The 23,424-nt window shown below is 41.7% G+C and overlaps 1 protein-coding gene across 1 annotated transcript in view; it reads right to left on the bottom strand.

Moving 5' to 3' along the window:
• Positions 1-23,424, bottom strand: part of TMEM201 (transmembrane protein 201) — a 1,168,219-nt gene that overhangs the window by 977,160 nt on the left and 167,635 nt on the right. The window contains exon 4 of the mRNA XM_044063116.1: positions 8,001-8,177. Within this exon, the coding sequence (XP_043919051.1) occupies positions 8,001-8,177 (177 nt within the window). The remainder of the gene's footprint in view (positions 1-8,000; positions 8,178-23,424) is intronic.

The raw sequence follows: 23,424 nt of genomic DNA, 5'->3' as shown, positions 1-23,424 counted from the left end.
GGGGTGGGCGAAAAGGCATGCGCCTTTGTTCTGTAGACAGGCTGCTGCCTACCATAGAAACTCTGTCTGCAGACATGGAAGCAGAGGAATTATCACATCCAGGTCCTGTGTGTGTTAACACCAAATGTTGTCCACGGCAGTGAAAAGTGAGAGGCAGTAGTGATCGCCAAAAGATGCATTTATTAGAACACAAAACAAATCCTTCAAGCGTTTTCGCTCAGTGCAATACTGAGCTTTATCAAGATAACAGCAAGAGACAACTGATCTTGTTTAAATAAATGCATAAAGATCATGTGATCCGTTAGACTCAATTAATAGCTAGTTTTAAGTCAGATGCTAAACACAAAGTTATATAAAATCTATAAAATCTCAATAAATGCACTTTTATAAACATTTAAAGTCACATAATATATATATAATAAATAATGTTAAATATTGTATATATTATTTCATAAAACCGTTTGCATAGATTTAACAAATATATTGCTGTTAATGTGTAAAAAAATGGAAAAACATTGAAATACAATGAAATGATAAAATAATGAAATAGTACAATATAACAATTCTCTAATGTAATGAATAATAATAGTAATAAATATAATGATAATATTAATTTCTTCCTAAATCTTAACTTGGCCCTTCTTAATTTTAAAACGCTACTTAAATTCATACTATCATTTAATCCTGGCCATTTAGCAGCATCTAATCTTAGTTAAGAAAGCGCTCAACATCTTTTGAACAATTTATTGTGGTTTTACAATAAAAGAGTATCGTTTGGTGCAAGAATCCTGTTCCTGGTCTGATTTACTTCTGTGGTGGTTTTCAGTCAACTATTATATATATATATATATATATATATATATATATATATATATATATATATATATATATATTTATTATGTGACTTTTTAAATATTTATAAAAGTGCATTTATTGGGATTTTATAGATTTTATATAACTGTTTAGCATCTGACTTTTAAAACTAGCTATTGAGTAATTAACGGATCACATGATCTTTATGCATTTATTTAAACAAGATCAGTTGTCTCTTGCTGTTATCTTGATAAAGCTCAGTATTACACTGAGTGAAAGCACTTTAAGGATTTGTTTTGTGTTCTAATAAATACATCTTTTGGATATCACTACTGGCTCTCACTTTTCACTGCCGTGGACCACATTTTTTTATTTGGTTTTGGTTCCGAGTTTCGTTTCTTTAACACCAAATGTTCCTGAGGTACCATTGCAATTTCCGCACATGCAGTCTTGCATATGGAATCATAAGAATACAAGAGGCCATGAATCCCAGAGCTTGCAGCTATTTCCTTACAGGGAGCTGGGACAGGCTTCCAAGTCCTTGAAGTAAACTGAAAGAGTTGTCTGCTTCTCCTGGGTGAGATGCATCATCTGGGCGGCTGTGTTCAGACTCGCACCCAGGAATGTCATCTCTTTGGATGGCACAATTTTTGACTTTTCCATGTTGAAAGTGTAACCCAGGGAAGAGATGAGTCTTTACAAATTCTAGATCCTTAAACTGTTCGAGAATTTGCTTGAATTAGACAGTCGTCCAAGTACGGATAAATCTGAATCTTCTGCCTGCAAAAAGCAAGGACTGGAGCCAGGCACTTAGTGAAAACTCCGAGAGCAGTAGATAAGCCAAATGGCAGCACAGAGAATTGATAATATTGCTTGCCACCCTGAAACGAAGGTATTGCCTGCAGCTTTCCCTGATACGGATGTGCAGATAAGCTTCTTTGAGATCCAACATTACCAGCCAGGAATCCTTTTCTAACATTGGCAGCAACTGATGCAGAGCAAGCATTCTGAACTTTGGAATCATCAAGAAAGAGTTCAGGAGTGCCCGGGAATCCTTAGGGTACCGGAAAGGTGTGGAAAAAATCGTATACAGTTCTGAGTACTCATTTGTCATCCATGATGCTGGCCCAGATATTTGTAAAAAGGGCCAACCTTCCCCCTTTAAGGACTCTCCGGGCAGGCAGCAACAGGCAGAAGTTGGACAGAGCCTGAGAAGGTTTAGACTGAGATGCAGACTTAGTACTTCCTGCCTTGGAAGAGGAAGCCTGCCAACGCTTAGACATTTGAGGGGTATCCATCTGTCCCCTAGAAGAGTCGTAACCTCTAGTCATAGAACGGCTCTGTCTACTGGTATCAGGGAACGTCCAACTCTTAAGAAGGGTAATTACTGCTAAAGCAAGGAAGCTGAACTTGCAGAAAGTCCGTCTGCATAGACTTGGCCTCGTCTTCCATCTTCTTGATCACTTCCCTCTGCTTTGCTACCAAAACGACTGTCCTTATGCAAAGGTACATCTAAAAGCTTGGCCTTGACAGGCTCTGGTAGGGGCTGCTCCCTGAGCCAAGCATGCCTTCTAACAGAATCAGTAGCTGTAGCCCTACAGGAGGCTTCTAGAATGTAAACACCACAATATAATGAACATTTATTGACAAGACTGGCAGAATTCAGCAAATCCTGCATAAGGACGGGAGGCAAAAATTACTGCATCAGTGAATGCAAGTGTTTCCACTGCTCTGCTCAAAATCCCAGCTTACTCTAAAGCTTTGTCTGCATACAGTTTCACTAACACTCTGCTTCCCTTTGGATCATCATTGTTCTATTAATACCAAATGTTTGCCTCCACTACACAAAACCACAATGATCCATAGCTATCAATTTTGGTAACACCTTTTTCATTCTTTTAGTTATTATAGACACTTGATGGTTTAAATTGGAAATTCACTTATATGGAGCTGGGTCTGATGGGTCTTTACAGTCTTTCGGTTTTACAGCCACTACAGCTTTCTTCCAGTTTGCCGGTGCTTCCCCTCCTTTTAACATATGTAACAAAATCATAGTTTTCAGTCAAAGATCAGTAGACCTTGAAAAAGCAGGGATTCTGCAACATCTGCGGATACAACTATTTGCAACCCCTAAAGCTGTTAAGGTGGATTCAGAGATTGCAAGGCCTATCAGTGTTTTACAGACTCAACCGTCTTAACATACTACCTTAAGGCCTACCAGACACCAAAATTATGTTTAGTCCTGTAAAGCAGCTAAGGGAACTACAGCCTCACCATTTGTGCACGCCATACCTAGCCTGGGCTGGATGTGAATTCCATCAGAAATACGCACTGTGGCAAAACCCCTAGGATTAGTCCATTACGCAAAAGGCTGGGCAAAATTAAACTGCCCAGAGACGTGCAACAGAAAACAGAGCATCAAAAGTGGAAGTCATCACTACAACCAGCTGAAATAATTCTAGCAGGCAATAAGGACTGCGAACCACAAAACATGTTGCATATACAAGTCTAAAAATAACAAATTAACAGCTCTTAATCTCTGTACCAAAATGCTGCTGGACCTGCCATCTGTTTCAGATCCAAAAAACATACAAAAAGAACACAAGAACATTTTTGGCTAGGCTTATATATGCCCCAGGGCAGATAGCCTAGTACCTACCCAGGAACCTATAAAACTTAACACATTAGAAAGAACAAAAAGATAAAGTTGCACCTTTGTTTGCTGCAGTGTTCAATCTGTGAAACAATGAGAATGAAGGCACGGTATATCACGACTAAAACCCAAGTAGACAAGCACAGATTGTTGATGCTTCTACTGGGAAAATACGTTTTTGAATCAGATGGTAGGTCCAGCAGCATTATGGCAAAGAGTAACAGCTGTTAACTTGTCATCTTCAGACTTTGGGACTTGGATTAAAGTACCAGTCTTACTCAGGGCAGCTGTCAGGCACTTGCACCACGGCCAGTACTCCTGCACTTCTCCTGCACAGAGACATCAAACGCACTATGCCTAGGTGAAAAGGGTTGGGAGGGTGGACTAATGGTTAAGGTGTTTGCCTTACAAATACAAGGTGGAGGGTTTGAGTCTCAAGGGATAATTGGCTAGGCTTAAAATGGCTCGCAACGGCAGTTAGCTTAGTACTAATCTATGAATCTACAAAATCTACATGGTTGTTTAGGTGCACAGAGATGGTCTGTAGAAAGTCTACATTGTTAGGTGCATAGAGATGGTCTGATCACCACCAGCCTATCAGACCTCCACCTACAAATTTGCTTGAAAACAGTTAAAGCATTAAAAACTTTAGCATAAAGATAACCACTAAAGCTAGACCACCAGCTCCCTTGGTTCAATGAGACAAGGCTGCCACCTCCCTTGGGGCATCTAAAATGTGCCACTTCACATCTGGCCAATCGATGAAATGAAGGCTCAGCAACAGCTAAGCAGCGCATGAGCAGTAGCTTGACCAGACTATGGCAGCAACATTCACATACTCTGTCCTAGGAGCACCCGCTGCTTACAGCGATATTATGGACATAATGCAAAAACCTCAGACTTTACAGAGCAGCCCACTAGCACTCAACTTTCACCCACCAGAGTCTAAAAAGAGGTTAACAAAAAGTGATTTCCCCTCTGAAATAGGACTACTCCCACGGAGTGATGTGGTTATGCTAAACACAAAAAAAAAAAAAAAAAAAAGGGAACAAATGGATATACTGAATGAGCAAGGAGGGCTTTATGGTCAGGAAGGTGACAGAAAATGCTAAGTTAAATAAATCACTTTTGCTGCACTGGTTGAACAGTGCAAAGGTAAACTGTACAAAAGGTTATATATATGGAATGGGCTCTAGTTTTAGAGGAGTATTTACCAAGAGGTAACCTTTGACAGGATCCTCTACAGGCGATAACATTTAAAGCACAGAGTTCCCTTTACCATCTCCATGTTATTTAAGAATGTCGCATCCGTGCTTGCAGAGGCAGTCCCTAAAAGTACACATCAGTGCTAACTGAGCATAACCTAAGGGAAGGAATGGGGGCAATTAATGGACAACAGGGGAAGAGCAAGAGGCCTAGCTTACAAAAGAAAGCAGCTACCAATGGTGATGCTACAGCAGGTAGCAGTAGGCCCTGCTAGTAAGCAGGAGGGAATGAAGACCAATTAGGAAGGGCTGAAGTTTGACCCACTATTCAAATTTTGAAATTACCACCAAAAGTGCAACCCATCAAATTCATCAAGACAGCACAATTCAGAAGAGAGGTCCAAGGTACACATTAAAAACATCTTCTTTACCATAAAAAAAAGCTTTCCATCAGTGTTCTGGGCAGAGGGAAGACTACACAACTATTTCCTACTACTACTACTGTCTATACATATTAAACTTACTTACAATTTTTGCAGCTAGGCTAAAATTATTCAGCTCTACAAATTTCTGACCAAGCTCCTCTGAAATGAAATAACCATCAAGATTTAAGACTTCTTCCAGGTCCACAGATGCCAAAGACAACCCATTCATGACTGTACAAACATTTTTTTAATAAGACTGATTCCTTTTCTTATATATATATATATATATATATATATATATATATATATATATATATATATATATATATATAAAAAAAAACACACACAACAGATTAGGCATGAATGAATATACCCCCCTCAACTAAAGCAACTTATTTGCACTTTATTCTGATAATGACACAATGTCATTGAATTTCAGTTTTTATACTTATTATTGAAAGACCGTGTCAGTCATGTACTTTTAATGGAATGCCAGTAAATATCTCCTCCCCCAAATACACACACAGCCTATTAATATAACATCCACTACTACTGTACCGCATTTAAAAAATACTAAAACCTCACTTATCTAAAGGGTTGGGAGGGTTGCCTAATGGTTAAAGTGTTTGCCTTACAAACACAAGGTACAGGGTTTGAGTCTCACAAGGGTAATTGGCTAGGCTTAAAATGGCTCGCAAGGGCAATTAGCTTAGTACTAATCTATGAACCTATTTATGTACATGCACTACACCTGGTTAGACTTTTTTTTAAACCTATGAATGGGCTAACCCATCCTGGATTTGAAACTGCTTAATATACTGTTTTTTTATACATTTCTCTGTGACACATGCAAGTACCAGCATACTGTCCCTGTGTACACAGGATTTTAATATGTGTTGAACTTGTACATGTAATAAAGTACATTTGTTGTATGTGGAGCTTTTCTCCCTGGGCCTCCGCTGAAAAAGGACTTGAGTCCAGTCATACTTTCCCGCTAAACATATGTAAAATAAAAAGTAAATATCAAAATGTTACCCTTTTTTCCCCTTCAGGACATAACTGCTCAAATCAGGAGTGTCCTGTGAAAGGGGGACAAGTGGTAACCCAATTCCCAGAGTTTTAGTCCTGCAAAATCAGGTATTTACTCTTCAGAAACAATACAGACTTTGTCGGCCCCCACAACACTGCTTAACCTCAAAGCTGCTCTAAAAAGCAGAGCACCAAAAACTAGACATGCAGAACAGACAAATTGCTGCAAAAAATGAATACACTGCAATAAAGCAAGTCCATTCTATCACAGAACATCAGAATATTTACTCCTAGAAGATTTGTAAAAATAAAGCAGACACAAAAGCACAGAAATGTACCAGTATCTTAAAGCAGACATTCCTCTAGTAACAAACCCAAGCAAAAAATTGTACATACTAAGCTCTCTACACCCATGCAAAAGTAGCAAACTAAACAGTCTCAGCATATAAGACACCCAAAATAGTCAAAAGTTTTGTTCATAATAATCTTATGAGGCAGGTAATTCCACACCAGTTACACTTCCAGTGAAGCAATTTTCAAATAAGGCCTGCAGAACCCAGCGGAAATAACTGATGTGCATTACTCTTCAATGTCTCCAAAATCCCAGTTAGTCCCCCTGGTAACTTAATATTACTTACAATCTTGTATCAAGAAGGAGAAACCTCATAGGTGACAAAGCAATTCAAGTGACTCTACCCATACATGTGGATTACTGAAGGCTTTTCCCACCCACAGACAGAACACAAACTTATAGTATTACCTCAATTTCAGCAGTTTACTTTGCTGCACAAGTCTTTTGTTGAAATCGGTATTTGTTTCAACCACATCTGCCCATCCCATACAGTCTGAGTGGCAACTTTGCCTGAACATTTGATCTAACATGTCAGATTGCGCAAGGTAGACTGCAGCTACTCTTACACTTAATAGCCAATGTAGTACCATCCTGATGTGCCACTACCCATATATGAAATTTTGGAAACAGCAAAAGGGATATGACAGGTGTCATACTGATGGCAAGTCTACAGCCTTTAAACGCAAACAGAGCCTAATGACAGCTGCTAAACAATTACGGTGGCACTAAAGTGAGCTACACATCCAAAACATCTCCTCCATTAGAAAGCCTCACTCAGAGGAGAAGAGGCTCAACGTTTGTAGTAGGCAGTATTGGGAAAGGACAATAACTAAAGAGTGGACTTTAGTGGCCCAAATCAAATCTAATAGCAGTACCAGATATAAACAACTCAAGTAATCCATCTAGAAGTCAAAGAAATCTAGGGGTGTACATGAAATGGACCCTTAGTTTAGCTTGAATAAATCAAGACTCAACTAGATAAAAAGGACTGTACAGTCAGATACAGGCTTTATTCTAGATATTTCTACCAGTGTGGTTAAGGCAAGTGAATGCCATCGTCAGAAGTCTTTCCCACACTTGTAGGGAAAATAAGCTTTATAATGCACATTTTTGTTAACAGTTAAGCATCTAAAATTTACTTTGCAAATCTGTCCTAGGGAACAAGATTTCTTGCTAAGATTAGCTAGATATGACAGAAATAAGAACTGTGTACTTAATTCCTGTAATTTGCACTTCTAAAGATTTAGCTTAGGTTAAAGTTCCTCCAAAGGTCAGACACAAAATGAATGACAGCTTGTGGAGTACAGCCAGAATGGGTGGGCTATTACCAGCATCACACATTAGACGAAAGGGGGGGTCGAATTAAGGTGGCAACCATCATAACAACTTAACCATGGCAATTGCTAGAGGGTTATATTTTGCAAAATTTTTTTTTATCTAGCTGTACCAAAACGTATGTAGTCCAGATGATCAAACAATACACCGATACCCAAACTAAGTCCCCACATGTACATTCCACTCACCTGAACGCAGGTCTTGTCAGCTTCTCTACGTTTGAGCTGGTGAGTGAACAGCACTGCACGCAGTTGTCGATTCTGATATTTGATGTAATACTCAACAGCTGTTCGACACGGAAGACAGAGTTTATAGGTCTGCTCCAGGTGATGTTTATACACTTCAATTTCTTCATCATACTTTTCCTTGTAAAAAAAAAAATTGCAAAATTTTCAACTGAAGAGGAAGCTAAAATCCACATGTTTTAATGCCTGCATTTTGTGTGGATTCATTCTGGAAAGCAAAAAAAAAAACAATACACAACAAAAAAGCCTGAAAACTATTCATTTATTACTCTTAAATAATTGATTTTATCCTACATGGATAAACTACTTGGAGATGACCACATCAAGTGCACATTGCAATTCCAAGTCTTATGCAATCCACCACTAATGCTAGCACTCTCTCATAATTAGTACTAGTTTTAGCAAACATGTTCATGAATTCAAAGCCATTTAATTTCAACTGTTTAGTTATGCAAATACAAAAAATCTCCATGCCCCGCATATTATATATATATATATATATATATATATATATATATATATATATATATATATATATATATATATATATATTCTGGTCAAACAGATTCTGGCCATCTTAATAAGATCAACTTTGGAACCTTAAACACCACTCAGTTTCTAGAAGACAAAACTAATGCTCAAACCTCATTCTCAAGCACCATATGCCTCGACAGTCTGTCTTTTGTAGCTGTCCCTTTGCAAAACTATTTCTACAAATAAAGCCTTCAGAGGCCCCCAACAATGGAACTCCCTAATAGCACATGTTACAAAGAAACCCACATTATTTTAAATTCCAAAAGACTTCGGAAGGTGCACTTGTTTAAAAAATTGCTGCATTTGCTTTTTTCTTACTTTAAATTCACTACTGTGAGGAGTCCTACTTGACTCCAATGCTCCAATCTATGCATTACACAATTCAACAGCATTTAATAGTATGCTCACCTCTATCTTCATGAAGGGTCCCTAAAGATCTTTAAAAGCAGCAGAGAAACTCAAAAAATAAAAGCTAAGACTGCTAAAGTCAACCACTTTTTCAAAACATTACTTGCTGTAACTTTTCAGTTTATGAAACTTTTTGTACACACCCAATTCTGGACTACAGCATCCCCTACACACACTACATATTTTAACAAATAAAACACATTTTATGAACTGTGAACAGGCAGAAAGATCAATAATTATACAGATATCTATGCATTACAACACTTGCAGTCTCCCACAAATGCCAAAAAAAGTACAGTTTTGTACCTACCATAAATGTAGATGTTCGAGGATCCACATTGCTGCAGTCCTAACTATTGGGTAGTCCGCTGTCCAGTCGGCCCGAATACCAAAGTATATGGCTGACGTCGGTCACGGCGCATTAGACTGGCGTCAGTACGTCAGGGTACTAATGCGCATGACCGACGCCATATCCTCAGTCTTTTCTTGCCCCAGATGTCAGAAGACCCTAAAAAGACAAGGCCACAACCAAAAACACAAAACATACCTGCACCAAAAGTATAGACAATATATACAAAGGTACCAGAATATAACCTCACCAACACCACCACCCCTAAACACAGAGGGGAAGGAGGGAGGGTAAATTGGACTGCAGCAATGTGGATCCTCGAACATCTACATTTATGGTAGGTACAAAACTGTACTATGTTCTTCATTCCACATTGCTGCAGTCCTAACTATTGGGTAGAATCCCAAAGCAGAGGTAAGGGAGGCTGGCAAATCATAAGGAAGCAGGAGCTGATAACATGCCTTGCAAAATAGCTGTTGCAAAACCAGCCCTAGACTTAGAGTAGAGAGGAAGGTGGTAATGCTTAGAGAAAGTATGCACTGAACTCCAAGTAGCTGCCTCCAAAATATCCTTAGTTGCCACCCCCCTTAGAAATGCTGTAGAAGTGGCAGTAGCCCTAGTGGAATGAGGTCTAATCCCAGCTGGAATCTCTTTGCCATGATGGGAATAACAAAATGCAATGCAAAACCCAATCCACCTAGAAATAGTTTGTTTTGACACAGGCTTGCCCTGCGAACTCAAAGCAAAAGAAACAAACAACTGCTGAGACTGCCTAAAATCCTTAGTCCTGCTTAAATAATAACGCAATTGCCTGTGTACGTCTAAAGTGTGCAAAATCTTTTCCCCTTTGTTTTGGGGATCTGCATAAAAGTAGGCAAATGAATAGTTTGGTTTAAAGCCACACTAGAAACCACCTTAGGCATAAAGGAAGGATTAGTACGTAATGATACCCTGTCCTTATGAAAAATCAAAAAAGGCTCAACCGCCATAAGGGCCTGCAACTCAGAAACCCTTCTAGCAGAAGTAATGGCCAACAAAAAAGCAGTCTTCCATGACAAGTATTTCAGTTCAGCAGTAGCCGCAGGCTCAAAAGGTTGTAGAGTAAGTTTCTCCAACACAAAATTGAGGTCCCAAGCAGGAGTAGGAGCTCGTTGGGGGTCTTATATTCTTTGCCCCTCTAAGAAATTGCTTGAACAAAGGATGTGAAAACAATGGTGGGTCACAATCATAGTGAGCTGAAATTGCTGCAGCATGAATTTTAATAGAAGAGAAAGACAAACCTTTGTCCAATAACTCAGTAAGATATTGAAGAGCCACACTCAAATTAGGCTCAGAAATCTCCAAATGTTTCTCAGCAGTCCAAAACAAAAATCTCTTCCATTTTTCTGCGTACACTTTCCTTGTACTAGGTCTTCTAGCTTCCATAATCACATTTAAAACTTGCTGAGGAAGCTGAGACCTGCTGTCCTTCAAAACAGAATATACCAGGCTGTTAGATGAAGTGAGTGAAGCTTGACATTGAGCAGACGACCGTCCCTCTGAGACAACAGGTGTGGAATCAAGGGTAAAGGCCATGGAGGCTTCCTTACCAGACTCCTCAGTAATGGGTACCAGTGCTGCCGAGGCCAATCTGGAGCTATTAAAATCATCCTTGGCTTGTCTTGTCTGACCTTTAGAAGCACCTTTGGGAGAAGAGGCAGAGGTGGAAAAGCATACACATGAAGATTTTTCCAACTGAAAGAAAGAGCATCCACCTTCCAAGCTGTGTGATGAAATCCCTTCGTGCAAAACTTTGGCAGCTGGTGGTTTAGTGGAGAAGCGAACAGATCTATGTCTGGAGTTCCCCATGACACTGTCAATGTTTGAAATACATGAAGATCCAGTTTCCACTCGTGGGGATCCATGATTTGTCTGCTTAACACATCTGCTAAGGAGTTCTGTGCTCCCGGCAGAAACCTTGCCTGAAGAGTTAGTTGCAAGCTGAGCGCAGTCTCCCATAAAATCATTGCTTGCCTGCACAATGGGTAAGAATGTGTTCCCCTTGTTTGTTGATGTACCACATGACAGTTGTGTTGTCTGTTAGAATCAACACCTGCCCTGGAAGAAGTAACTCCTTGAAAGCCATTAATGCAAACTGGACTGCTAACATCTCTTTCATGTTGATATGTAGATGCTGTAGTCTGGCAGGCCACTTGTCTTGTATCCACTTTCCATTTAGATGAGCTCCCCAAGCAATATCTGAGGCATCTGTCGTTAGAATCTGACTTGCCTCTCGGCCGGTCACAGAGAGTCCCTTGTTTAGGTGACATTCCTGAGCCCACCACAAAAATTCCTTTTGAATGCAAGGTATTATTTGAATGACAGTGTCCAAATCCTGGCAGTGCTGTGTCCACAGATTTTTGAGATACCATTGTAGCTTCCTCATATGCAGTTTGGCATTGGGAAGCACCAGAATACAAGATGCCATGAACCCTAAGGCTTGAAGGACTGTCCTTGCAGTCAGCCCGGACTGAAGAGATAGGTGATGGAAGTAACTGGAAAGATTCTTTTGTTTGTCCGGGGTTAAAAAGGCCATCTGGGCTGCTGTATTCAGTCTCACACCCAGAAAGCACATGTCTTGAGAGGGTACTAGACTGGACTTTATTTCGTTCACAGAATACCCTAGGCATCTTAGCACTGCTATGACATATTCCAAATGCTGTAGAAGGTTTTCCTTTTCTCGAGCCAGAATCAGGCAGTCGTCCAAGTAAGGATAGATTTGAATTCCTTTTAGCCTGAAGTAAGCTATCACTGGAGCCAGAACCTTTGTGAATACTCTGGGCAGTAGATAAGCCAAAGGGCAATGCAGAGAACTGATAATGAAAATTTCCAGCTCGAAACGCAGATACTTCCTGCAACTTAGTCTTATTGGCACATGAAGGTAAGCTTCCTTTAGATCTAAAGTTACCATCCAGTGATCTTTGCCCAGCAGAGGTAAAAGTTGTTGTAACGTCAACATTTTGAACTTGGGAATGTCCAGATAAGTGTTGAGGATAGATAAATCCAAAATTGGTCTCCACGTGTTCCCCTTTTTTGGTACTAGGAACAGGCGAGAATAAAATCCTAGGCCCCTTTCTGGCACAGGAACTGACTGAATAGCCCCTATTTGGAGCAACAGAGAAATTTGCTTGTGAGCCTCTTTTCTTTGTAGAGGAGGAATGTCTGGCATGCCTTTGAAAGGAGGCAAGGTATGGAAATAAAACCTGTAACCGTGGTGAATGATATCCAAAACCCATCTGTCTTGTGTAATTAAATCCCAATTTTCTTTGAAAAGAGACAGCCTTCCTCCCAAAGGTGCTGCCAGGCGAGAATGTACTGGCAGCTGAAAAGGCAGGTCATTGGGTCTGCTTACGAAAGGACTGACCCCTGCCCTCACCAGAAGTCTGAGCAGGTGAACTCCTGTCCTAGGCCTAAAAGAACCTTGAGCTCTGCCTCTACCACGTCTAGACCTACCCCTAGACTGGGAATCATAAGCAGGATAAGTCCACCCCTTAGCAGGCCAATTTCTACTAAACTTCGGAGGCTGCACCTGCAAAAAATCCTTAACAGTTTGCATAGACTTAGCCTTGTCCTCCATTTTCTTTAAAACTGCTTCCACAGGCGAACCAAACAACACATCAGACTGTAAAGGAGCATCCAAAATCCTTGTCTTAACATGCTCAGCTAAGTTCTGATCCCTCAACCAGGCATGCCTACGAAGAACAGAACCAGTAGCAGCCACCCTCGAGGAGGCCTGCACAGCATCAAAACCACACTAAGGAATGCTTACCCACCTGTTCAGAAACAAGAACTAAATCCTGCAATTCTTTACACTCAATACCTTCAGCCAGAGCATCCACCTTAGACTTCAATTGTGAAAGGAGATAATTCTGATATTTTAACATATGAAACTGACAATTCAACGCCCTCATGGCTAAAGTGGAAGAAGTATACACTTTCTTTCCCCATCTATCCAAAGCCCTTGCCTCTTTATCAGGAGGAACAGGATTTTTAACCACAGAAGCCTTCACACCTTTAGGCCCCTGAGAGACAGTTTCTGGGTCTGCCCTAGGACTTTTAAAAAGATACTTATGGGCTTCAGGCACCCTATAGTACCTATCCGGTTTAACTGGGGCAGGAGGCAAAGAGTCAGGATTCAGGGAAGCCTCTGCAAAAACATCTTCTACCACATTCAAAACTGGAGGTATAGCTAAAGGCCTATGCTGGGGTAAAAACAAGAATTCTCTAAGCCTCTTCCTGGAATCAGAGAAATCTTGACCTTCCCATTTAAAATGCTCCCTCATGGAATGCAGAGTCTCTGAAAATGAAAAATCCTCAGGAGGCGAAGCTGAAGGAGTAGAATCATCCACATCAGAGTCAGAATAAGGAGGATACTCCTGCAAATCTTCAGCCGAAGACTCAGAAGCCTCCGAACATTGCTCAAAACTCTCAAACTCAGGTTCCACCCTAGGCCTCTTATCAGGAGGGGGCATAGAACCTCTAATCATTGTAATCAAATCCTCTGCCATTTTTAGCATATGCTTCTTAGGCAGGGACCCTGAAACACTCGGAGAAACCCCCACTGAAGCTGAAGCAGGCCTGCCTCTTAAAGAAGCCTTAGAAACAGAAGGCGAGGCCCTAACCACCTTAGGAAGAGAGGGAAGAACAGCCACCTGAGAAGCCCCTTCAGGCTGGCCTACTTCCTGAGATACATCCTGCAACAATAAAGTTTCTCCCTGAGACTCCAAAGAAACTCCAGGCAGAACCTCCGGCTCCACTGAGCCTTCTAAAGAACCGACGTCCAGGACTGTCGGTTCTTCCACTCTAGGCTTCCCTGCTTTGTCCTTGCGCTTTTTGGCTGAAGCGGGCGTCGGAGCATCCGACGGCATTTTATAATTACAACGCTTCCCAAACACTAACCTGGCACAGTCTAACCTTCTCTTAATAGTGCGTTTGTTAAACCTAGCACAAGAGCGGCATCCAACAACGTCGTGCTCAGGCCCTAAACAAGGTATACACAAAGTATGGTAATCCCTATGAGGTATCTGTTTCCCACAAGAAATACAGTTATTCACTTTTTCTGACATCCGGTTAAATACTGAGGCAAGAAAAAACCAAAATATTCCCCAACGGGGTACTTAGCCAACTTTGATTCGGTCTGAAACTCTGACTTCAGAAACTTTCAGAACGCCAACCTGCACTCGCAAAAACAGCTTCTGCATCGGACCATGCGGCAAAAAAGACTGAGGATATGGCGTCGGTCATGCGCATTAGTACCCTGACGTACTGACGTCAGTCTAATGCGCCGTGACCGACGTCAGCCATATACTTTGGTATTCGGGCCGACTGGACAGCGGACTACCCAATAGTTAGGACTGCAGCAATGTGGAATGAAGAACATCTACAAATGCAAAAAAGTTTGTGATTAGTGAAAAAAAATATACCAACCTAGAGAGAGCGTTTACATAACGGTACTGTCAGAAAGGGATTTTAATAATGTGTGTAGGTTTGGGGTTAGGAGCCAGTCCTGGAATGGGCATCCTTACAAAGGTGCCCAAATGATATCGCCTAACTCTACCCAACATGGAGCACTGACCGTACTCCAATCTCCACACATTGCTGAACTCTTTACTCCAGAGCACTTGGCCACCTTGGGAAGCTGCTTGGACCCACAATCTCAGCCTTGCATTCACCACCCAGATTTCATAACCACAGATGTGGACACAAACAGGGACACCAAGAAACACGTATTCATCCCATCTCCTCCACCACTACTCCGGTACAACATCTGCAGTACTGTTGCTGCTACACCCCTCTATAGGCTTAGCTTCCAATCCAGTCACCCTTCACTCTAGGAAAGGTACCAAGACAGTTGAATTCTTCTAAAGTTGGCTACTTCTCTCACTTGCAGACACCAGTCCACTCTTCTGGGTATAGAACACTGCCATCCAGTTTGGAGGTGCAGGTTTTCATCTTAATTACTTCACCACAACCAGTTGTAAACTGTTCCAGTATGTACTAAAAATCCGTTACCTATGGCTAAAAATGTATCAAAACATGTAATCTTCACAACTTCAAACTAGAGAGACTACACCATGGCATCTTTACTCACAGGTGATAAAACAGGAAAACTGACCACCAATAAATTTATGAAAATTAAAATCCAGCCTCTTATTCAAAAAAGGAATGTCTAGGAAAGAAAGGCCCTTCTTGTGTTTGGCAATTATGTGGAAAAGAAAAAAAAAAGAAAAAGGTCTAAAACTTAGAAAACTCTAGGACACACTTTCCAGTAATGAAGTAACATATTAAATAACAAACATTTAGCTCACAGATTACTGGACAGAAGGAAAGAGGGGAGAAAATGCTGAGAATAAGTATACAATACCCCCGAGTGAGGCTCTTGATCAGTTACTTTGACAGGAGATCTGAACAGCACCTTTAGGTGGAGTGGTGGTCTCGCTCACAACCTAACAGCGCCAGTAACTTGTATAGCTCATTTACCACAGGTAGTCACAGAACCAGAAATCTGTTTTTATAACATTTTAATTTTGCCACTTGAATAAACTTAACCCAATTCACATCAAGTTCTGTGCTCTGCATATCACACAAAGCTTCTATAGTTCCCCATTTGCCTAGTAAACTTTGTGGATGGTGGCAATTGTTCACATAGCTACAGGAGTCAGATGTGCCTCATGACCACAGATGGATACTGCAAATCACTTTGTCTTTACATTTTTTCTGGCATTTTCCAAATGTTATTCTTGACTTATTCCTTGCAATCTATGGTACTAAATTTCTTGAAAGGGAGGGAGGGGAAACGGTTTCCTTACCTTAATGGACACTTTAGGGGTTGGGAGGGTGGCTTAATGGTTAAGGTTTTTGCCTTACAAACACAAGGTGCAGGGTTTGAGTCTCACAAAGGATAATTGCCTATGCTTAAAATGGCTCGCAAAGGCAGTTAGCTTAGTACTAATCTATGAACTTATCTGGTACAAGTGAAAAGTCAATGCTTTTACAGCTGTAAAGTCTAACCCAAACAAGACGATAAACAGTATGTATACAGAGAACATGGGAAAACAAGGTGCAAAATTATTTCATCCCCATATACTGTAGATAGACTCGTACACAACTCACAGCACTGCTCACTCTCTCGTTTACTAAATGTACAGCACAGATCAACATGGACCAGTTTCAGACTCTGCATTGGAGCAATGATGACAGAAGAGCAATGAGTAATGACTAAGCCATTACATTTCCTGAAGTACAAATAACAGCTAAGTAGGTAGGAGGGTTTTCTCCAAGACAGGGATCACTACAAAACACTCTCAGATCATGGCGCTTAGTGTCAACAGTAATGCACCTGCTTTGATTGCGTTTTAAAGTTAAATACTTCAGTGTACCACAAATCAAGCTGATGGGATAGTGGAGAACTTCAGTAATATGGTGAAGTCTACGCTGAAGGACATGAACTAGCATGGTGAGAAATGGAAAACAAAGTTATTTCTGTACCTCTTTTTCAGTGTAAGATTTCCCCAAGCTTCAAACGAATAAAGTTAACACCTATGTGATTTGGAATGCTGCACCTCTTGTATCCTGCACACACCCTTGTATTCCACAGCCTTTTCTGAAAGGTCAACTTAAAAAGCATAATATACATCAACTACAAGACATATTAGATGACCAGTAAAAGCTCTCCCTGGTGAAAATAATGGCAAACCCTTTGAGGGAGTAAAAAATGTGAACTACAAAACACGAAAACAGGAATAAGGAAAAAAATAAGAACAAGGCGACACATGGTAAAAACCAAGAAAGCAGCGTTTTTTATAACTGGCCTGACAAACGCAACAGCATGCCTCCAGGGAATTTAATCCTTGGTTCGAGCAGCTGAGCACTAAACTAAAAAACAAGTCAGACAGCTCCATAAGACTTTGCAACCATTTCCATATACACAAAAGCATGTCCAGATAGAACACGTCCACAACAGATGAGGTCATACAGATGCAAGGCAAGCAAAGATTTTGATCACCCTAGACATAACCTAGGGTAGTGGCAGATTCCATCTATCATTTAAAATCAGACTGCATTCTCCACCCATGAAGGAGATCTTCACTATGCTTTCTTACCATATGGACTTTATATATTCCCTGCCAGCTTTAAAGGCTTATTGATAAAGTTCTGAAGCCTCATTTCGGGCACTTGTCTGCAAATCTAGATGTAGCAATTTAATCCATTCATCAGACTCCCAACTCTCTTCAAGTACAGGATGTGGTGCACTCGAACGACTTGCAGGATTAAGTGTTAATGCTGCCAAAGGTCGAATGACAGAAGTTAGATAAAGGTTATGCAATTGGTATGGGGCAATTAGACCCCAAACGATCAAAAACTGGTCTATTTCCCGTAGGAAATGAAAAATGAAAGTATTCTTACAGACTAGGATGATGGGGAGGACATAGTTTAATAGTAAAGGTCTTCACTTCTGCAGACTGATGGACTGTGTCTGATTGCGGCATAGCAGGGATCAGATTATCGGTACTCTTCCCCACTGTGGTGTGACCTGGGAGTTGGAATATACATTATGTACCAGGAGGGGGTGTGGGGGTGCAAGGCTCCCCTGTATTTTTATCTTTCGGGGATTCAGGCATTTCAGCTCAATGTTCATGTTGAGCATTTGGGAATTCAATCATACAAAAGGGAGCTATACATTTACATATAGCATACAGTTATCTATATATCCAGACATCTACGTTCTTGTATATATGCGGTACATATACACTTAGTCAAGTCCTACTCTTCGTGACATCAGCACCAAGCACGTCAACTACTTCAATTTCTTGAAAATTTAAATTCTTTACTTTAGTAACACCATCTATCCCATTTTAGCTCCTGCTCCCCCCTTTTGCCTTCAATATTTCTCAGCATCAGTGTCTTTATGGGACTGAAGTATTAGGAGTTTTATTAGCATACCTTTGCTAAGGTTAAACTTTTTCTGGCTCCGCCAAGTCTGCTCTTCAAATTTTCCGTTAAGGAAGCGCTACTCTTAGTATAACCAGACTACTCACTATATTATAAGCCTAGCACTTGTTCTCAATACTTCTCTACTAAGTAAGCACTCTCGTACTAAGTAAAGCACTACATCTACTTACCACCCCTGTGAATACCCACTTCCCTTAAAGGTATACCACTCCTTTATACTGTTCTAGCATGTCGAGTGGTAGTTTACTGGCGTCGTCTCCAGTTCAGCTGGTCAATCTGGGCATCTTGAGACAATGCCACAATTGTCTTACGTACACAGACAACCCTCTCCTCCTCCCAACAAACACAATTACATGTGAGAGATGCAACTATATAGCCAAACTGGAGGCTGAACTCTCTCAACCCAAGGCTGGCATGACCAGACAGGAGGAGATGGCAACCACACACACAATCCCAGTCCCACATAGACCTACCACAACTGCAAACCAAACACATAAAAACACAAAGACATACTCGGAGGCTCTAATAAAAAAATTACCAAAACAACAGAGGCTGCCAAAGCAGACATCCAAAAATCCACCACCTCAAAACAAAACATATGCAACACATACTTCAATAAATCAGTGTGTCGACCAATCGCAGCCCTTAAGGCCAAACACCTTGCCTGATACACTAGTAATAGGTGACTCCATAGTCAGACACACTGATGTCCCACTGACCAGGCTGAACAAGAAGGTGATTGTGAGCTGTCTATCAGGGGCTAGGATCCGCCACAACACATGCACTCAGGTCACTCCAAAGCAAGTACAAATATGACTGTCATTGTCCATGCTGGTGTGAATGACCTGAGACGTACCTCCCTGGACTACATGGAGACAGAGGAGCTCTCCACTTATGTAGCCCAGGCTGGTACGACCCTGACCCTGAGCAGCATCTTGAACTCACCAAGAATGATACCACAATACAAAGACAAGATGATCAGCTTTAACAACTGGCTCGAGTACTGGTGTCATTCTAAGGGGATCCAATGTCCGTCTGCCTGGGATATGTTGGACAAGCTACGCTGCTTCGCAAGGGATGGCTTACACCTGTCACCACTGGGCTTCCGGATATTGGCTAAGGCTCTTGCCACCCCCCATAGTGCCTTTTTTAGGCAAGGCTCAAAAGACAAACCCACCTCCTTAGAAAACAAAAATGGAAAAAAACTAAGGGTAATGCTGCTCAACGCCAGAAGTCTAAATCTCAAGATGCAGGCACTTGATGCACTCCTCAGCATGGAGAACATAGACGTCTGTGCAGTAACTGAAACCTGGTTCAAGGCTCCTGAGAGTACCCCAGCACTACCAGGCTATACCTCGTATCATGCTTTTCGGCCCCAAAACCCGGGCCGAACCACAAAGGGAGGGGGAGTGTCCATATTCATAAAGGACACCCACACCTCCAGGTTAGTAGCAACACATGAAGCAACAGAGACCATACAGGTGCAACTAACCATAGGCAAAACTGCTATACAACTGGTAGCATGTTACAGACCACCCTCCCAATCTCCCACCCCACTCAGCCTTCCTGAAGACATTGGAGGATATGAATGTATCACAAAATACCATCACACTGGGAGACTTCAACTACCCAAACATAGATTGGGTACATTATTCTAGCCCTAATACCCTAGCCCAAAGGTTCCTGGAATTCATAAATTCAAATGCACTGGAACAACTAGTCACCTCTCCCACTAGGGGAGATAATATACTAGACCTGATCATCACAAACATGGGGACAAAAGTATACCCCTCACTAGTGAGATCTGACCACAAACTAATCACCCTGGATATACATATCCCACCTCCACCCCCAGCACAAAAGACCACAGTGAAAAACTTCTCAAAAGCAGACTTCACTCTTCTTAAGGAGATCGTATCCTTTAAGCCCACTGTGCCAGTGGATACCACATCCCGCAATGCCAAATCCTTCACAAATGCTTTCTATGGACATATCCAAGAATGCATGGATCATGCAATCCCAAACAAATCCAAGTCCCTCTCCACCAAATGTAAGCGTCCTGTCTGGTGGACCTCAGCCATAAACAAATTGTATAACAAAAGGAAGCTACTGCATGTCAGAGCGAAATCCCATGAAGGGAAGACGTCTCTGATCAACATTAGCAGAAAACTACGTTCTCTCATAAAAACATCCAAGGCAAACTTTGAGAGAAAAATCGCTAAGGACACTAAAGATAACCACAAAGCCTTCTTCAGCTATGTTAGAAACCTGGGCGGAAACCCTCAGATATGCTCAGAGTTGGTTCACAACAACAAAAAATACACTGAACCCACAGATATTGCTAACATTCTGGCTGACCGGTTCAGTGCAAATTTCTCGCCTCCTTCACCCCCAAAAGAAGAAATACTTATCCCAGCTGAATGTAATCTCCCTGTCATCTCAGATGTCCAAGTGAGAACCGCCCTAAACAAAGCAAAAAACACAGCATCAATGGGACCTGACGGTATCCCGGGGTGTGTGTTACGTGAACTCCAAGAGGAGCTAAACCCACACACAAAAAATCCTATTTAACCTTAGCCTTACTTCGGGATATGTACCTGTACACTGGCGTACAGCAACAGTGGTCCCACTCCACAAGGGGGTGCCTCTACAGACCCTGGAAACTACTGCCCCATAAGCTTAACGAGCCTGGTCTGCAAAGCTATGGAAAGAATCGTTATGGAACTCAGAGACATAGGGGATCTACAGACACTCAAACCCCACCCAGTTCGGCTTTGTGAAGGGCAGATCCTGCCTTTTAAACCTAGTTGACTTTTTCGAAACGGTCACTAGAGCCATTGATGAGGGCAAAGCAGTCCATACAGCATACCTGGACTTGGCTAAGGCCTTAGACACAATACCCCACTCAGGCATCATAGGTAAGCTAAACAGCTTAAAAGTAAACCCCTATGTCACTAGATGGGTTGCAAACTGGCTAAAGGACAGAGCCCATAAAGTTAAAATCGCTGGAGCAATGTCAGACTCAAAGCCAGTCACAAGTGGTGTCCCACAGGGATCTGCCCTGGGACCCCTCTTGTTCGGCATTTATTTCTCAGATGTTGAAGCAAACATGGGAGGGCTGTGGCTGAAAGTTCGCAGAGGACTGCAAACTAGGCGCCATAGTCGATACACCAGCAGACCCACACATCCTACAAAAAGGCCTCACTGAAACGGACAACTGGTGCCGTAGTCACAGCCTTAAACTAAATGCCAAAAAATGTATAGTCATCCCTTTTGGAAAAAACAAAGTACCCACAAATTATCATATAGACAGCAACCCACTGAGTACGGAAAAAGTAATCAGAGACCTAGGGACCCAAGTAGACAGCGACCTCTCATTTGACACCCACGTTGCCAAAGTGGTTAGAAAAACATTCTACCTTGCACACCTCATCATGAAGGGATTCACATCCAGATCAAGGATGTCATTGTACCCCTATATTCCTCCTTCATCAGACCCATGATTGAGTACAATGCCCCATTTGGTATGTACCTCACCCGGCACTTGCAACAGCTGGAGAGACCACAGAAGTACCTCACCAAAAGGATCAAGGGTCTCCAACATATGTCTTATTCTGCCAGACATAAGAAAAGTACAGTTTTGTACCTACCATAAATGTAGATGTCCGAGAGGAATGCATCTGCAGTCCTTACAAATGGGTTGTCCTGTCGTCAGGCAGCCCTTCGGTCGGCCGGATTCCAAAGTCTGGGTCTGGCTTCGGCTGGTGTCGCACTTCACCCAACGTCATTGCGGCAGTTATTCAGGTATAAAGGCATCAGCCAACGCCATTTTCCTCAGTGTTTCTTGCCCCAGATGCCAGGTGCCCTCTTGGTTGGCTAAATTTGGATAAATGCCAAGTTTCCAAATAGTAGAGAGCAAACGCACAAAATAAACATGTATGTACATATATACAAACAAATACACCATAATAGATCCCCCCCAAGCTAGCTGAAGATTGGTAAGTACCCTAGGAGTACCTCAGAGGGGAAGGAGGGTGGGTAATCCTGACTGCAGATGCATTCCTCTCGGACATCTACATTTATGGTAGGTACAAAACTGTACTAGGTCCTTCAAGGATGCATCTGCAGTCCTTACAAATGGGTAGAATACCATAGCTAAACTAGGGGAGGAGGTAATGAGAATAGATTATGGTGTAGTCAGGATCCCTTGCAAAACAGCAGTGGCAAAACCAGCACGGGATCTAGAGTATAGAGGTAAGTTATAATGCTTGGCAAATGTATGCACGGAGGTCCAAGTAGCAGCCTCTATAATGTCCTTAGTAGCCACTCCTCGTAAGAAAGCTGTGGTAGTGGCTGTGGCCCTTGTGGAGTGAGGTCTGATGTTCTCTGGAGTTTTCTTTCCATGGTAGGAGTAACAAAATATAATGCAAAATTTCCTATCCATTTGGAGATTGTCTGTTTAGAAATTGGTTTTCCTTCTTTTCCTGTTGCATAAGCTACCAGAAGCTGGTCAGTTTTTCTATTGTTTTTTGTCCTGTCCAGGTAGTAGCGTAATTGCCTGTGTACATCCAAGGTATGTAGGAGCTGTTCTCCCCTGTTCTGTGGATTGGGGAAGAATGTAGGAAGGTGGATAGCCTGATTTAAAAGAGACTCTGGATACCACCTTAGGCATAAACGTTGGATTTGTTCTCATGGACACCATCTTGATGGAAGATCAGGAAGGGTTGTACTGCCATTAATGCCTGTAGTTCAGAGACCCTTCTTGCTGAAGTTATTGCCAGCAGGAAGGCAGTCTTCCAGGATAAGTATTGCAAGTCTGCTGTAGCTGCTGGCTCGAAAGGAGGTAGTCAGTTTTTCTAGCACAAAGTTCAAGTCCCATGCTGGCAATGGAGGTTTCCTGGGAGGTTTTACATTTTTAATTCCCCTCAGAAACTGTCTGAGCAGAGGATGCGAGAAGACAGGAGGATCCAAGCTGTATTGTGCTGAAATAGCTGATGCATGTATCTTGGAGGAATAGGACAGGCCTGTATGGAAGAGCTCCGCCAAGTACTCCAGGGAGAAAGGATGCGAGAAGACAGGAGTGAT

The sequence above is a fragment of the Protopterus annectens genome, chromosome 2.part1 (genome assembly GCF_019279795.1).
Source record: "Protopterus annectens isolate FY-2018-M chromosome 2.part1, PAN1.0, whole genome shotgun sequence".
In the NCBI taxonomy this organism is placed as follows: Eukaryota; Metazoa; Chordata; order Ceratodontiformes; family Protopteridae; genus Protopterus; species Protopterus annectens.
Note: the sequence above shows the minus strand (reverse complement) of the source record. Positions and strands in the feature narration are given on the sequence as shown.